Source organism: Sinohyriopsis cumingii, chromosome 7 (genome assembly GCF_028554795.1).
Source record: "Sinohyriopsis cumingii isolate HCF-2022 chromosome 7, ASM2855479v2, whole genome shotgun sequence".
Classification (NCBI taxonomy): domain Eukaryota; kingdom Metazoa; phylum Mollusca; class Bivalvia; order Unionida; family Unionidae; genus Sinohyriopsis; species Sinohyriopsis cumingii.
This window is the reverse complement of record NC_142967.1, coordinates 37384628-37402237: the sequence shown is the minus strand read 5'-3', so window position 1 is coordinate 37402237 and position 17610 is coordinate 37384628. Positions and strand designations below refer to the sequence as shown.

At 34.3% G+C, this 17610-nt stretch overlaps 2 protein-coding genes across 5 annotated transcripts in view; one reads left to right on the top strand and one right to left on the bottom strand.

Moving 5' to 3' along the window:
• Positions 1-220: 220 nt before the first annotated feature.
• LOC149795037 (small integral membrane protein 8-like) lies at positions 221-9085 on the top strand. Its single transcript, XM_089964711.1, has 2 exons — positions 221-431; positions 6126-9085. Exons 1-2 carry the CDS (start codon positions 291-293, stop codon positions 6282-6284), a joined length of 300 nt encoding a protein of 99 aa, XP_089820837.1. The 5' UTR covers positions 221-290; the 3' UTR covers positions 6285-9085.
• Positions 9086-14449: 5364 nt separating this feature from the next.
• LOC149795036 (short/branched chain specific acyl-CoA dehydrogenase, mitochondrial-like) overlaps positions 14450-17610 on the bottom strand; it is a 52975-nt gene continuing 49814 nt past the window's right edge. For all 4 annotated transcript variants that reach the window (XM_089964708.1, XM_089964710.1, XM_089964709.1 and 1 more), the window contains exon 11: positions 14450-17450. In XM_089964708.1, the coding sequence (XP_089820834.1) occupies positions 17377-17450 (74 nt within the window). In that variant the 3' untranslated portion in view covers positions 14450-17376. The remainder of the gene's footprint in view (positions 17451-17610) is intronic.

Below are 17610 nucleotides of genomic sequence, written 5' to 3'. Positions count from 1 at the left end.
CATACCTAAAAAAATACAAAATGGTCCCGCAGGGATGCATTGTTTGTATTAAAAACACAATTACATGCAATTATAGGGTATCAAACGTATATATTCTCTATTTTTTCAAATTCATTTAAGAATTTTATTTTATCTTTCTATTTACAATAAGAGTAAAAATCTATCTTAATACATGTTTAAAATTATTTCTACTAAAAGAACTTATATAAAATAATATATCCCTGCAACATCCGGGTCGTCTAAATATGGCAGCCTCCGTGTAAGCGAGGTTGAGAAACATTGTTACAGATATGTCTGAAGGTCAGCCAAATAGTAACACTAACCAACAAAAGGCCGATCCATTTCGGACAGCTGAAACGGGTACAGGATGGGGCAAAATGAAGTCAACGCCTCTTTTTAGAGCCCTCAACTTCGAATTATATATCAAACCGGTGAGCCGACAACCAAGCGTGAATGAGACTATTGGGTCATGTATCTTGTAAGGAAACTGTAAAAAGCAAATGGAACAACATATGAATCTACATGCTTATTTTTTCTCTCACAAAAATAGGTAAACTGAAAAAGCTATGTATATTTGCACCGCTGCGGGTGAGTCTCACTAAACACTGCAAAGTCCGACAAAGTTTAGTCCTAAAATGTAAGTCTTATCACATGTCATTTATGTGTTGGTGCTATGTCTTCCTGACTAAATAATGATTTTGTGTAGCGTGTTCCAAAGTCGATTGACAGGAGAACTAGAGGTAAGATGTTCAGAAATATCTCACACACTTGCTAGCCCATATTGACACTCTTCCAAAGATTTAAATCTAATTGATTATACTTACTTTACTTTAATGGAATAAACTCTGACAGTAGCTCAATGAAATGCAATGGAAGCCAGGAATGCTGAAATAGGATTCGGTTGAAGAATGATTTTTAATAAAACGACTAAAAATAAACTGATATCATAGAAAGTTTTTAGATAGCTTTGTTTCGTTTAAGATATTTAATACCTTTTAACCAATTTCAGCATTCCTGGCTTCCACTGTATTACGACTAGCTGAAATGTTGGTCAGCCAACTTGAAAACACATCCATTTGCTTGTGTGAAAATTTAAATTTATTGGAAAAAAAGACTATTAGAGTATTTCTAAATCAACATGACTTTAATTTGTGGAAAAGCTCTTAAATATCTGCAAAGTATGTGAGATATTCCTGAAAATTTGGTCTCTCATTCTGATGTCAGTCAACACTGGAACATGTTACACAATGCCGTTATTTAGGCAGAATATGTAGCACCAAAACATAAATAACATGATCCATCTCACATTGCAGGCCTACCCTGAAGTATAAGATGTCAACCTTGATATTTTTAAGGACTGGAAGTCTTACAGCTTGAACAAGTGTAGTACTACAATGTAAGACACTGACCCTGATATTTATCCTTTGGGATAATGTCTTTATATCTAAATAACAGTATTGTGTAGTGTGTTCCCCAGTAGATTGACAGTGGAACAAGGAAAATTTTTAAGAATATCTCTGATAACTGGGTTGGGGTCGGACTATAAAAGAGAACACTTTTGATGGTGACAAAAATACAATGTTTATTTATGAATGGTTCAATAAAAAAAAAGACTTTGATTTGTGCGCCAACAAAATCCAAATATTGGATATTTAACAAAATATGCATGAACCTGATAATGTATTGTGATTTAAATAAAATGTGAACTAATATGCAAGAAAAAACTTTAAATAGTAGAATGATACAATAAGTAATGATTCAAAGTTATTCCACACAAACGATGGAAAAAATGATTCATGTAAACAGGGACAATTTTCACACAAATAGTATAGGTCACTCAGATAATGAAATATGACACATTTTCACTCAAGTAGTGAAATATGATATGAAACAATGGGACACGTATCTTGCGAAATCGAACACAAAGCCAAAAAGGTCTTTTCAACCTCAATGCTTTGTTGAATGGTTGAGGAGTCACCATGAATGGTCTGCCTAAAGATCCATAAAATCTCTTGTTCTCTGCAGACCAGAAGCCTGGGTTTTTCACTATGTGACGATATTTATTTTCTGAGCCAACATCACCGACAGCAGTACACTGGGTTTAAAACAACCCAAATTAACACCATGGCTAAACAACACCTACAGTACGGTGCATATACGGAGATACGGCATAACTATCACTCCATCCCTCCTTGACTCCTTGAGCAATACACTTGGCATTCTTCATCACAGACCATCAATCAATCAATCACCAATCTGTCAGCTGAAATTATAATATTGGAATCCGTGTACTACAAATGACACGATCATGTATAACAGCATGTATTGATGTTATGTACTGTAAACTTGAGTTGATTATTTTATACAAATTATATCATCCGGATTACTGAACCTGTATCTAACAAAAATCTTGTAGTACTTAACGTAACACCTTCTCTTCCTTAATAAATACAACATTATTGCAAATATAATCATTCTATCAAGTTACAGGTAAACTAGGAAACAGACTATAACATTGCATTATATGACACAAGTTGGAATTACCTAAAATACAAGATAAATGTGACAGTAAAACAATTATATCCTATAATACAAATAGGAAAATAATATTTAACTCACATACATCTACAGCTGGAGATCGCGTGTCATAAAGTGGACTGCTCACTTATAAGACTCTTCGTAATGTGATGTTTAGCTCTACGATGAGGTAGTTTATACACAGGCCATGTAGCCATACACTGTCTGTGCGCTCAAAGTATATTGTTTTTCCCAACATAAGCACTTTGCTTGTGCAGCATGGGATGAACCGAACTCACCATTCCAAAATAATATACGATATACATAAACCACCCTTGGGTAACACTGTACACAACAATGAAACCCGAGTACATGTATTTAATCCAAATAATAAATAAATGATATATACAATTCCATGACACCCTGATATTTGTTTTGGGGGTCAAGGTCTTACTGCTTAAAAAACGGTTCTATGTAGCCTGTTCTGATGTTAACTAACATCAGTATGAAAAGTCATGTTTTCAGGAATATCTCAAACACTTGGCAGCCCAAATTGACACTTTTCTAAAATTAAAGTTGTAATGTTTTATTCAAATTTTACTTACTCTGATGTCATTTTTCTAATAAATTCAAATTTTCACACAAGCAAATGGATGTGTTTTCAGGTTTTATTGGCCTACATTTCAGATGGCTGGAATGCAGTGGAAGCTGGGAATACTTAAATAGAATTAAGTTGAAGTATGTTTCTGTAATAAAAAATAAAAATATATTGATATTGATATTCATGTGACTCAGGAAACTTATCATCCATATAAATGATTTTGGCATTCCCCGCTTCCATTGCATTCCAGCTATTCATTAATAATTCTAATCCCATAACTCTGCCTTGCATCATCATGCCAGTTGCTGTACTGGTGGCACATTTTTGATTCCCAGTAGACTGGTTTTGGCTGGTTCTCTAGAGTATTGATAGAACACATAAAATGCCACGTTTTTTTGGGGGGGGGGTGAGTGTGAGTAATTATTTTGATTTTTAAAAGAAGTAAATTTAAACTTTAAAACAGTATGTGTGGTGTTCAGCTGATGCTGGGAGAATTACATGTATGACATTTTTCAATGGATAAACATTTCATTTTAAAATGCCATTAAAAGCATTTAGATGGATAAGATTGTAAGGTACTGATAAATGGTTCAGAAAAATAGGCAAACGCTTCAAGTGCAGAAAATAGTTTAAAATATGGATTATTTTATTTACAAAAATGTAATACTCTAATATCCATAATGTAAACAGTAATCAGGTCTAACTGATTGACTTATGGCAACAAGTAAGTATAAATGCTTGAAACATTTGAAACCTGTTTCTTGTTTTTGCAAAATAAGCAAAGGAAATTCTAACTTTAATTATATATCAAATGAAAAAAATTTGTTAATGATAAGGTCTAAATTGGGATTTATCCCATAACACTGTACTGCAGTGTACACTTACTACTATGCTGTTGTATCCCCATTTTGATTTTCCAGAATGGTATTAAAGAAAAATGCACATAACTTGGCCGTTTCATTCATTACGTTTATTATTTCAAAGTCGTCAACAGGTAGTCCCTAACATTGTCATCTTTGTATTATTACATCAGTGCATCTTCTTTGATGAACTTTTCAATGAATGTATAATTCTTCAGACTTCATACTGTGCATGTCTTCAGTTATGAAGGCAAGTATTTCACATTTTTGCATGATGAAGTGTTAGAACAAGAAATTGAAAATACTGGATGCAGACAATGCAGTGTTTAGCTTCTAAGTATAATCAAAAGACCAGACCCCACAAATGAAAATGGAGTTTTGCAGGAACTGATAAATCAGAGATAATGGAAACACTTAATCACGTGTATTTGGAGGCAAACATTTTATCTGGGATGCAGAAAATCACACAGGAGTCCTCTGTATGCACACAGTAGCTGGGCGGCAAATTCAAAGGCTTGCCAGTCAACCACCTGCTGAGTTTGAAAATGTGTTGATCAATTGATCATTTTAGCTGTGCTGATATTTACAATGATAGAATTCAGTGGCTGAAATACCCCCAGATGTACATGTGGTCATTATAGGAGTACATCAAATGAACAACATTAGCTTTCATCATTTTGTTTGTTTAGCCAAATAAGTTGTGCATGTGACCTCAAAATCAAAACAAGTCAAGACTTAGACAAAATGCTGTTTGCAAATTTGCTTATGTATTCTGACAAAGATTGTAAGGAGATTCAGAAGAGTACTAAAGTTTCTAGAACTAACAGTTGAGATGGAACAGTAGCCAGTTATAAGAAAGTGCATGATGCCTTGCTTAGTGTCAGTTTTGTAATGAATTTGGAAAAATGGCAAAGACTGGTTCTTCTGATCTGGACATTTAACCACTTCAGGTATGTCCAATATGCTTCTGGGAGGGGACTGTAACTTTGCTGATGGGTTGGTTGGTTGGTTGTTGTAGGGTTTAATGGCATTGTTCAGCACACAATAGGCTGTACATGGCAACCAGTATTAATGGTGGAGGAAGAACCTGGGAAACTCCCGGAAAGAACCACTGACCCACGAGAAGCTACTGGCAGGCTTTCTCACATACCCACATTGGCAGAATCTGAGACTCGAACCCATACAGACAGAGGTAAGATGGCAGTGATCAGTAACAGAGAGCACTTTAGACCATTCGGCCACTCGGGGCCCTTGCTGAAGTCCTGGACACCTAATTTTAAAATCCAATGGAGACCTCTGTAAATGATTGAATATGCTTGTCATTTACACTGAAAGAAGATGACATTGTTAGGGACCTTCTGCCATTAATCTGGTTAGAAATTATTAATTAATGGATGAGGTGATTGTGTTTTGTGCATTTTTAAAATGTTCTTCTGGTTTTTCAATTTAAAAATCATGAATGGGTAATAACTGCTAGGGCCTGGGGGCCATGTGGTCTAAAGCGCTCACTCACCTTTATCGATCACAGCCATCTCATCTCTGTTCATGTGGGTATGTGAGAAAGCTGCCAGAAGCTTCCCTTAGGTCACAGTGGTTCTTACTGGGTTACTCCAGGTTTCTTCCTCCACCAGTCATACTGGCTACCATGTATAGCCCATCTTGTGCTGACAAATGGCATTAAACCCAAAGCAATAACAGGTGCCTAATAAAAATGTTTTTAAAAAACCATCAGGATGTCCTACAGACTTTAGAACCTAATAATTAATTAGCTTGAAAACAAAATTTCAATAGTACTTTCCTTGAGGGCTGGGAGTGCAGGCAGCTGATTTGTCCCAACTGCCATTACACAGATTAAAGTCTCATTGCTTTTGTCATACTATGCTTACTGTAATGCCTTTTTCCTTAATAAAGTACGTCCAATCACAATAAAGTGGTCGAGTTTTTCAAAGTCTGTTTATAATGCATTAAAAATATCATTAAAAAACAACCAACCAACCAACAAGTTACTGTGTTTACTGCATCAAATTGGGATCGTTGTCCATGTTTTGAAACCAAATTGAATCATGTTACTGTAAACTGATTGCACATATTCCCTGATGTTATTTGTCTCAGAAATAGTGATGTGTTCATAATGAATATCTTTTCAGAACAAGCAGGTGATATCCTTGGGAATTGCAGCCTTGGTTGGATGTGTTGCTTATATTGTCTATATGAATTTGACTGCAGACAAAAGAGTGAACACCTATACTTCCATGAACCCAGATGGAACATTTACAAGGAGAATACGAACATCAAGATGGGATTAAAAACTTGTGGCTGCCATCTTGGAACAGCTGTAACAGTGAACAAATGGATAATTTCTGTTTGAATCTGTCAAGAAATACATTAAATTGTTGTTTTTTTTCTTTCGATGTTATATGTTGGAAGATTACATTTTATTTTTTAGAAAAGGTGCATATTCAGATAACTCAAAGAAAAGATACAAGGTTCTTTCCTGCTATCGTAGAACTTGATTCATTTTCAGGAGTCTACAACCTAGCAACTGTAAATACTGTTAGAGGACAGCATAGCTCAACTATGCTAAATTAACTAATGTGAAAAGCAGCAATGCAGCACCAATAATTTCATTGGCAGTCATTTGGTTGACATTCATATCATTGACAGTTCATTTTGTAGATTTCATTTAGTAAAACTCATTTAGCTGACACTTATTTGGTCAACAATCATTGATTCATGGTCATCTTGTTGATATTGATGTGAAATGATAAATTAAAATCAAAATATAAATAATTTAGAAATATTCAATAGTATTCACTATACAAGAAAATTGCGTTTGAACTAATAAAAACTAATCTTTCAGATGCCAATATCAAAAGCTACAATTTTAAGTAAATTGGCATAAGATATGAAAGTAATAAAATAATGTTTTGAATGAAATATTGTGTGCGATGCTTTTTCGATACTGCAGTGTTCTCTGAGTTGCATCAATTCACCACTGTTTTAATCTGGGAATCTGCTGTTTGATATTTCTTCCACTGAGTTGGATTACCTACATTAACTCAGATTATGAAACCAAGCTCAACCATGTGTGCTCAGCAGTAGTTGATTGTTGTTGTTGTTGTGGGGTTTAACGCCATTTTACATCGCAAGATAGTTTATGCATGGTGGCCAGTATAAATGGTGGAGGAAAAACCAGAGAAAACTCCAGAAAGAACCACCGATCCATGAGAAGCTACTGGCAAGCTTTCTCACATACCCACATTGGCCTTACCCGAGACTCAAACCCACGCAGACAGAGGTGAGATCGCAATGATCCGTAATGGTGAGTGCTTTAGACCACTCATCCACTCGATGCCCCAGCAGTAGTTGAAGCAATAAATAACACCAACATTTGAAGTAGAGTCGATAACATTGTCCATGTAATAATTTAGATGAAATGGTGGCGCCAAAATGAGTTCATTGAAATGAAAATCAACCTAATGACTGTCGACAAAATAAATTTTGAATTTGACAGTATGATCATCAATGAAAGAAATGGAAACCTAGCAATACTAGTAACAAATAATAATAGCATTAATATACTTTTGTTATTTGCAGAAGCAACATTTGCCAACAAATTCAGACTAACAACATTATTAAGAAGTTTGCCATGGGCAAAAGTAGGCCATATGGACTTAACTAAAGGGATCCTTGAATATCAGAACTTTGGCAAATCTTGGGCTAATACATGCCAAGATAGACTAGAATCATTCAAAGTGCAAAAGTAGATTACGGTCACCTATCCATTTAAAATGATGACAGGATGAAGAATCACACTGATTAAGTGTTACCTGCCCTCAAGAATTAAACATGTCCTTGTATTTTAACCCTGACCCAAATAATATTACCAAAGAAAAACTTTGAAGGATTCTCAACAAACATTACTGCAACTTACATGAAACAGGTCTACATAGAATAAGCATCATTTGTGTATTGAATGGCTACTAAATTTGCGAAAATACTGTGAAAGAAATCATTCAACATGAAAAGTATATCAAGGAGAAGGGGCCCCCGAGTGGTCTAAAGTGCTCACCGTTACGGATCACTGCCATCTCACCTCTTTCTGCGTGTGTTCGAGTCGTGGGTTTGGCCTGTATGGGTATGTGAGAAAGCTTGTCAGTAGCTTCTCATGGGTTGGTGGTTCTTTTCAGGATTTTCCTGGGTTCTTCCTCCATAATTAATACTGGCCGCCATGTATAGCCTGTCTTGTGCTGAAAAATGGTGTTAAACCCAACAACAACAACAACATTTCAAGGAGAAAACATCAATATTGTAAAACTTTAACTACTTCCATGATCTAAAGATTCTGAAAAAGTCAAAGACAGTGGCTAAGCAAGTTTATTTCTACCAAACCTTACCCCTTCAACCAAGTTTCAACATATTCCAAACAATTATTGATAATTAACAGCACTGAAAAAAATGCACATTATCCTTTGAAAAGTAAAGATAATATATGTATTAAAAAAATTAGATTTCTAACTCACCAGTTACATGATCTTGTTTCATGTTGCCAAGTACATGCTCTTGTCATGTGTTGCCCATTAAGTGATCATATTGCAAGTTAGATGGCTATCGATAACAGCTTGCCCTAAAACTTGAACTTGAAATTGTGTCCCAGTTTGTGCATTGGAATAACCTCAAACCCTATCTAGACCCCCAAATGTGATTTATTCTTGGGTAAAGCATTGTTAATTAGCAATATTCCTACCCAAAACCACCTACCCAGAATGATAAACGAAAGAGATACGGACATAGCAGCAAAACTTTAACCAAGGTTAGATGCAGACAGGGCCACCAGGATAACTAAATCATTTCTCCTTGTTCTTCAAATGCTCTAAAATCAACTTAGTTTTTTATTTAGATAAAATCTGCTCAATTCTTGATAAAAGTATGTACTTTTTTCATTGTAAATAGATTGTACATGTATTAGTAGATTGTACATGAATTAATAACTCTTGGTGCAGAGCACCATGGGAATAAATGATTATAGTTTTGTCTTATTTCCTTGTACACTTTTAAAAGGCTGAATAAACATTTGATGGGATGTGAAAAAATGGATCCTGTTTCATATCATGTATTGTTTCAATATTTGCCAGGTTATTAGATTTCTGTCCATTGGTTGAATGGAATTGTGGGTTATAACAATTACATCAGTGATTAGTTATATCCCAAAATTCTATTATGCCAATATGAAGAAATCTGGTATGACACCAACTGAAGGCTGTGATAAAATTATTGTATGAAATTTTCTTCCAAATGTATCATTGTTTTCACAGCTGAACCAGTTTTGTTGCAAATGAATAAAGCAATATTACATGCAAATAATGTTATACAGTCCTACCCACTTATATCGACATCACTTATGTCGACAGGCCGCCTATTTAGACAAAATAAGCAAAGTCCCGGTCACTTGGTCTACTATTACTATCAAAATTGTCATGCTTATGTAAACGTTGAGATAAAAAATAAACGTACATGTCATTGGAAGCCCTTGGTCCCAGTTGAACAAATCCTTTGTTTTCTAATCATTTATGTCAACCAGCTGCCAGTTTGGACCCATGCTTTGTTCAACAATCAGTTGATCCTGCCGCCAGGCTTTAATTTTCCCACCTAATCATTTGTCGGCAAATGGCCAGTTCCAACCTGTACTTTATTCAACACATAGTTGATCTTGCCGCCAGACTTTAATGTCATGGTCGAATAAAACAAAAAGTGGTGATTAAAACAAGTTTATTGTGCTGTGAAAGTTTTCTTTTTAACTTTATTTATATTTATGATGGCTACCAATGACAGTGTAAAACGCAGATTAAATTTACAGTCTCAGGAAACTAAATATCTGGCTGTTAAGGAAGCTGAGGGTGGAGCATCTCACAAAGATGTCTGTGAAAAATTTTCTCTTAAACATAACACTGTCAGGATGGATGAAAGCTGCTGAGTCTATAAAGAAAGACTACGTTGAAGGTAACTGCACTTCCCAAATGAAGAAGCAGAAGACTGCTGAATTTGAAGACGTGGAGGAAGCCACAGCAAAATAGTTCAATGAAACCCGCATTGCACATTCCACCTTTTCCATAGATCGTGATATGATCATAGAAAAAGCGAAAGAATTTGTGGAAAAAGTGTGGAGAACTTCACTGCAAGAAGTGGTTGGTTCAGTCATAACATCGGATACAAATGGATTTATGGAGAATCCAACTCAGCAGAACCATCACAGCTTGATGGATGGAAAGCCCAACTTAAAGATAATGAAACAGCTTTATTCTTTAAGGGTACTCCAGACAAGACATACTGCATCAAAGCTCAACCATGTGTTGGTGGGAACCAGCCTAAAGATCACATCTCTATTCTAGTCACATCGAACATGATTGACAATGATGAAATGCCACTTCTAGTTATTGGCAAGTCTAAGAAGCCTCGCTGTTTTAAAAATGTGCACCATCTTCATGTGGATTATTATGCGAACACAAAAGCCTGGATGACGTTGGACATTTTTATGGAGTGGATAAGGAAACTTGACAGACAAATGAAAGTGCAAGGAAGAAAAATTGCCTTGCTTGTGGATAATTGTTCTGCACACACATGTGTGGACAATCTCCAACATGTCCAACTAAGTTTTCTTCCGCCCAACACCACGTTGCTCATACAGCCGATGGATCAAGGAATCATCCAGAATCTAAAACTACATTATCGAAAACTTCTTGCCCACAAAAAGCTGGCTGCGATTGATCAGCAAGAATTTAAGATAGATTTGCTTGGGGCTCTGTACAACTTGAGGAAAGCTTGGGAATTAGAGAAGCCAGAGACCATACAGAACTGCTTTATGCACGCTTTCTTTCCCGAAAACGAGGAATTTCATGGGGGTTCTGCTAAATACTGCTAAGCCTGACAAAGCCACACAAAGTTGAATAAAAATTGAGTATTTATATTGTTCATTATATTGATGAATAAATTAACAAAGCTGAAAGACTAGTTTTCAACATATTTATGCAAATTAAATGACTGAAAATTGGACGACAGAGTACAAATTCGAAATCGAGGGGTGCAATCTGTCAAGCACGGACTGGAGCCCCAGTTTCATCTCTCTCCTCATGGAAAAAATATATTTTAATACCTATATAAATATATGGCCTCAGAATTGCATTTTCAAAGTTTCCAAACTTTATTCTAAAACATTTTATAATTCTTTTAGCAAATGACATTAATTTTTCAAGACGGACTGGATGCTTCTACTTTACGTAATGTTGGGTTTTATAACAATATGATCTTAAAATATAAAATCACAATTACCTCTGGATTTTGAAAACCAATACACAAACTAAAAATTTATCAATTTTTTATAATTTAGCTTAATAATTCAATTATATTACAAACATTTAACGGCAAGAGGGGGGGATGGGAGGAGAGGCTTCTGTTTGCTACCCACTAGGGGTGTGCCACCACCAGAGCACTGGCTGGAGCCCTCACCTCATCCCTCAACTCAGACATACAGTTCCAACTCTTCTTGAACATAACTTAACTTCTTAAAAATTTTAAGAATCTTAGTAGTCCCTTTTTTTTCTCTAACCAACACTCTTAAAATATAAAAGGTAACGCATTAGCATAGGACTAACAAAATAGAAAATAAAAAGAGTCAAGTATTAGGAGGGAAACAAGACCTTCATGTGGATAAAGTACGATGCATAGACGTTGCAGGGCTATATCACAAGGTGCTACGCGAAGTGGACAGGCCTGTGAAAGAGTATTGGAAAAACCCACATGAAGTAAATAATACAACAAAAAGCCTGCCTCATTTTGGAAATAGGCTTTAATGCAAGAAATGCCACACCATAGTCACTCACATAAAAAACTAGGTTTTATTTTAATTTCAACTTGTAGCACCGTTCCTAAATTCTAAATTGCAATAATTTCAAAAATATCTAAATTTATACCAGGACAAACAAATGAATTTGAAAAGTCCACATAAAAATATATATTAAGACAACTGGGAAAAATTTGACAAATAGTTCTGCTGTCCCTACATAAAGACTATATAGCATACACACACTATAGCATTGATACACATGGCATAAATGGGACATAGGAGATCTTTGGTAAAGATCACCAAAAATTAAGGATAGAAAATCTGAAAATGGGGATAAGACCCATGTTTTGGACTACTACCCTTTAAGTAACAATAGGACTCGATAAATACCCCATCAAAATTTTTTTATAAACTAAAATTTTTATCAAAATTCTTTTGTAAAATTTAAATAAGCACACACATCTTGGGGGATTCAAAAATACATGAAAAACACTTTATATTTTTGGTTAAGTAGGTATTAATTGACAGTCCTTTCCATGCTTTTCCTTGCAATTGTATTCCAAACTTGTTAATTTATGTAAATGATAATAAAGTATAGTAAATTAATTATCAACTACACTACATTCCATCTCTTATAATTTATAATAGTATATCTAATGAATTTGATGTAATAATGGATTTTCAGTAATGTTTGTTTGTTGTTATTTCTACAGTCCAAAATTGAATAAATTTAACAAGGTTGAAAAGAAAGAAAGAAAAAACGGTATCAAGAACATTTTGAAGAATTATGTTCTGCTATAATACACTGTCAATTTGACTTTATTTTGGGAATGCGTAGATAGAAAGTGAAAAAATCATAATCACATATTAATAAACTTATATTTTGCATGATCAACATTTTGTATCTGCCCTTATACTGCCTCTGTTAATTCAGTTAAAGGTAGTGTGTGTCTACTTCGTGTGTTAATTGAATTACAGTAGCATTTCACTACCATATGCCGTAAATTTTATATCAACAGTAAATATTTTCCAGTATTATAAGTTTAAAAATGTTTCTATCCTTGTACTGATTTAAAAAGATAATGAAAAAGAACGATCATAGACAAAGCAAACATTTTCTAATTCTTACATATTTATTGATATACAATTTTTTATCAACACTACATATATTTGCCGTCTTTGTGGTGTTTAGTAGGACCGATACAGTATACCAAAATAAGCCAGGCTTTGTGTGCCTTTGTCTGGCTTAGCAGTATTTAGCAGGACCGATTTCATGGATTCTCCCCATCAGATATCCCACAGTCTTGAAGAAGATGGCTTATATGAAGGTATTGGAATTCCGATGGATGAGTTTGTTCGGATGGCCATTGAAACGGATGACAAGGAACAATGCCAAGCAGCTCTAGCTGATGATAACATTATTGCTGCCATTAAAATGGATTACGTTTCAGAAGACGGCATGGAAGACAACATAATTGATACTGATGCTAATGAGGACTTGGAAACATTACCTTTGCTATTTGCTATGTGTTTCATGCAGAGAGGCCTTTTAAATGTGTGATGGTTTGACAATATTTTTTGTGCCATCAAACTCATTGGTAATATCGGAAGAATATGCTCACTTGGAAAAGTTGCAGTGTGTTCTCCAGAGAGAACAACTATCAAGGCTCAAACAGAAGAAGCTTGCATGAAATTCAGAAATGCATGTACTCTCATTATCTCCGATGCCCACTTGTTGTGCTAACAACACTTAATTTTAATTAATTTAAATTTAAATTAAATTCAATTTTATTGTAATTTTATGAATTGATTATGCTATAGATAATAATCTCAATTACATGTATTTGTCATTAAAATCTTTTACTGCTACATGTATTTGTATTTTGAGAGAATTCATAACTTGTTATCTCTGGGATGTATTTTAAATGTATACCGCTTGAGCTGATATTGTTACATATTGTATTGTAAGAATTGTTTTATTTTGATACCTCATTAGCGTGCGTCAGTGTATACAATATTATGCCTTCATTAATCATATCAGCCGCATATCTCTTGTTCGCTTTTATGTACTTTTCATGACGACTTCTGTAACTAAATACATGTACTGTTTAAATCAACTTGTTGACAGGTTTTCATTTCCCTGTGAATAGCCCCATCCCCTTGGTAGCCTTAATAAGAAGGGAACAGACTGACCAAAATCTAAGCCAATTTAAGTCCATGTACTTGAAGCATGTAAATAACAACTATGCAACCATGTGCTAATGCCAACATTGAATAGTGTAGTGAATGTTTTTCATATCAGGATGTGACCAATGCAATAATTTATTGTGGATTTTATTACACAGAGGTAACCAAAATGTAATTTGTCAATATACAAGTGTATTTCACACTGGTTTTGTCTTCATGTACTCAAAATTTCCATTGTTTGTTTTCTCAAAGTGTTAATGCTACTCACTGACGACAGGTCACCCCTTACTGACAAATTTAACTTGAATCTTTTTTTTCCCAGACCTCCCCCCCCCCCAACACTTACCTTGACATCCGCCTATGTCAACAATATTTCCTCAGGCCAGAGGATGTCGACATAAACGGGTAGGACTGTATATCAAAAGAATAAAAAATTACAGCCAATAAAATCAAGCTTTTATTCCACAAAATATAACAATTTCAATTAAATGACTTCTAATGTAAATGAGTGAAAAACTATTGTATATAAACTAAAAATAGAGCATATACAATGTTTTTTTTTTGTAGAACATATTATAGTGATTAAGTGCAGTATCCACTGCAGATGAAAAGTTTCACTTTGCATATGAAAGTACATCACACCAACTAAATTCAGAAAATGTATTTGAATTATTAAATGTAACACTTAAATTATTAAAAACAAAACTAAATTTTGCAACATTTGGCACCCATAGTTTAAGACATGTAAATTATGATAATCATCTTGCTCTGTCTGTTCGTGGGGCAATCTTACTGCATGTAAATTTTCATTAGTTTTAGTGCTTTTTATATGCCTGCTATAAAGGTGGAGTATATGTTACGACATCCATCTGCTTGTAAGCAGTTTGTTTCTGCAAAATAACTTGCATTGTCCACCATCTACAGTTATCTAACTTTGTGGCTGTATGCACACAAGGTAAGGAAGAAGTCTATATATTTAGGAGCAAAAGGCAAAGGTCAAGGTCTATTTGTCTAAAAGAAGAAAAATGGTTTCTGCACAATAACTCAAGTTCTCATCCATCAACAGTTACCAAACTATGTGAATTGCTCGCATATAGCATAAGGAAGGACCCTAGGGTTATCTGGGCCAAATGTCAAGGTCACTGACTAAAAGAAAACAAGGGATTTCTGCACTCTAACATTAGTTCTTCACCACATATCTGGACCTACTTTTGGCGATAACTTGCACATGGGCTAAGGAAAAAGCCCATCAATTATATTTTTAAAAATTCCAAGGTTAAAGTCACTGATTGAAAGAAAGAAGGGTCATCCAAGAGATTGCTAATCTGCATAATAGCCAAATGCAAATGCAATAGCAGCTGTTCACAAAATCTGGCCAATAGGCCAATTTCTGTTGATATTTCTTCTAATGCTTTTGACTGCATATGTTACAAAAACAACTGTTTGAAGATTTTTCTTCCTCCATATTTGATATGTTAGGATACTTTGTGTCAGATTTCTTCCAACTCACTTTAATGGTTTTTGAGATGTAATTTCCATGTTTTTTTATTTTAGTAATGGTGGATATATTTGACGGCAGATTAGCATAATATATAAAAACTTTGAAGCCGTCTATGCCAGGACATGTCTGTCCAATTGTCTATCTGTCTGTGTCCAATTGTCTCAACTTTTGCTGAGCATGTTTTCAGAAGAATTTATTAATTTTAGTAATATGTTGACCATATTTGATGGTGCATTAAAATTGTTTGCAAAGATGGTTCTAGTCAAATTTGGTTGAGCAGTTTTTCAAAAATCTTAAAGAGATTTATGTGATTTTGATTCCGATGAGTGGTTTTTGAGAAGTTGTAAACAGCAACTGCAAGTAGATGACCTTCAATACATGATGAAGGAAGGACTAAGCCATATGCTAACCTGACAATTTGGCCAGGTGAACTAAAAAGAAACAGCTGATCCCACCAGATTCTCATTTAAACTGCCCTCGAGAGATCATGAAATTTCAGTCTGAACATCATTAATCAACAAAATATACTAATGATGTAGTTAGTATGAAGAAATCTCATTTAAAAAAGAAATTCCTGATATGCAGAGCTGATGTAATACTTGATGTGAATTAACTAATATTCATTAGATACTAATTTGTGTGTAATTACTAATTACTATAAACCAAATGTTTAAAACATCTGAAATCTATCAGTAAGGACAAGAGGACCTCTCCCCAAATCCACAAATTTAGCTAGCATTGAAAATATAATTTTTTGCAAAATGATGATGATTTTTAGATCTAAAAATAATGAAATCTGTATTTAAAATGAACTGAGAGAGAATCCAGGAGCAGCCATGTAAAAAAAAAGTATTGATTTGTATTCTTAATGAACCCAAAGAGAGTCCAACAGTGGCGTTGTAAAAAGTAAATTTACCATTCTGAGACTATTTTGAATGAATCTGAAATAATCAAACGGTGGCATTAATATGAAGAACATTTAACATTTTTACAGTGTTCTAAATGAACCAAAAGAGATTTCATCAGTGGCATTGTAACAAAACGTATTCACTATATTCTGAATGAACCATGACATTTTAAAAGTGGCAGTCTAGAAAGAAGTACTCATACCAACTGAACAAAGTCAGGTGGGAGAAAGGGAGAGTGACAATCATGCTTTTGAAAAATCTTAAGCATATCTTGAAATTTGTTTGACCAAGTCTTTTAAAGACATATATGAGGGTGCCATAACAGATTATAGCAAAACAATTTATCATCTAAGAGGCATAACATAAGTGTGATATCCTTTGTTACTCAGTCCTAACAAATAATACTGCAATGCTCTCTTAAATTTTACAAACTAAACCACAATAGTTAAAATCATATATTATCTCTTATATCTCATCTTATACTTTATAGCACAAAAGTTTCTCCAGTTTATTAGTATACTGGACCCTAGATAACTAGATGATAAACTGTAATGGCATTTAAGATTTTGAATTCTGTCACTTGCACATAAAGAGTGGAGTCTCCAATATCTAACAATTATTTCCAATAAATTATTTCCACTGTATTAATGAATGCTTTTAATTTTTTGAAAACTCGAAGCAAATTGCTTAGACTGGTATTTCTTGTGGTGAACCATACTTGCACAAACTGACACATGATTATTTCAACCAGTTGACACTAAAATTATTCAAAATTAAAATGTTTCTAGTTACTTTTGTCAACAAAATCCTATAACATTTTCAGATCTCTCTTTTTACAGAATTATACTGTTCCTATATTTGGAATGGACTGAAATCACCGATGATTTGTCCATATGTGATGAAGATGACTCTTTTCACAGGTGAAGGTCAAATTTTATCTCTGACAGGCTGATGGACAGGTGTCAAGTGCTCTCTTGCTCCAGACATTTAGCTATTGTGTTTAGCTGAATATTGGATGTACCTTCATAGATGGCTCCTGAAAAAGATGTAACACAGAACATGTATAATGCTTAAAATGCTGAACTGTATAGTAAAAAGTGGACCTTCATGGCTCAATTAAAGATACAGACATATATCGAATAATTAATTTTTTCAACATTGTGTGGTGTCAGGATATGGTCAGAGAACAAATTAAA

Excerpts from the sequence above, each read along its gene's own strand:
- LOC149795037 (XM_089964711.1), top strand. The coding sequence starts at position 291 with ATGTCTGAAGGTCAGCCAAATAGTAACACTAACCAACAAAAGGCCGAT. Across the intron at positions 432-6,125 it reads TCGAATTATATATCAAACCG|AACAAGCAGGTGATATCCTT; the intron begins GTGAGCCGACAA and ends ATATCTTTTCAG.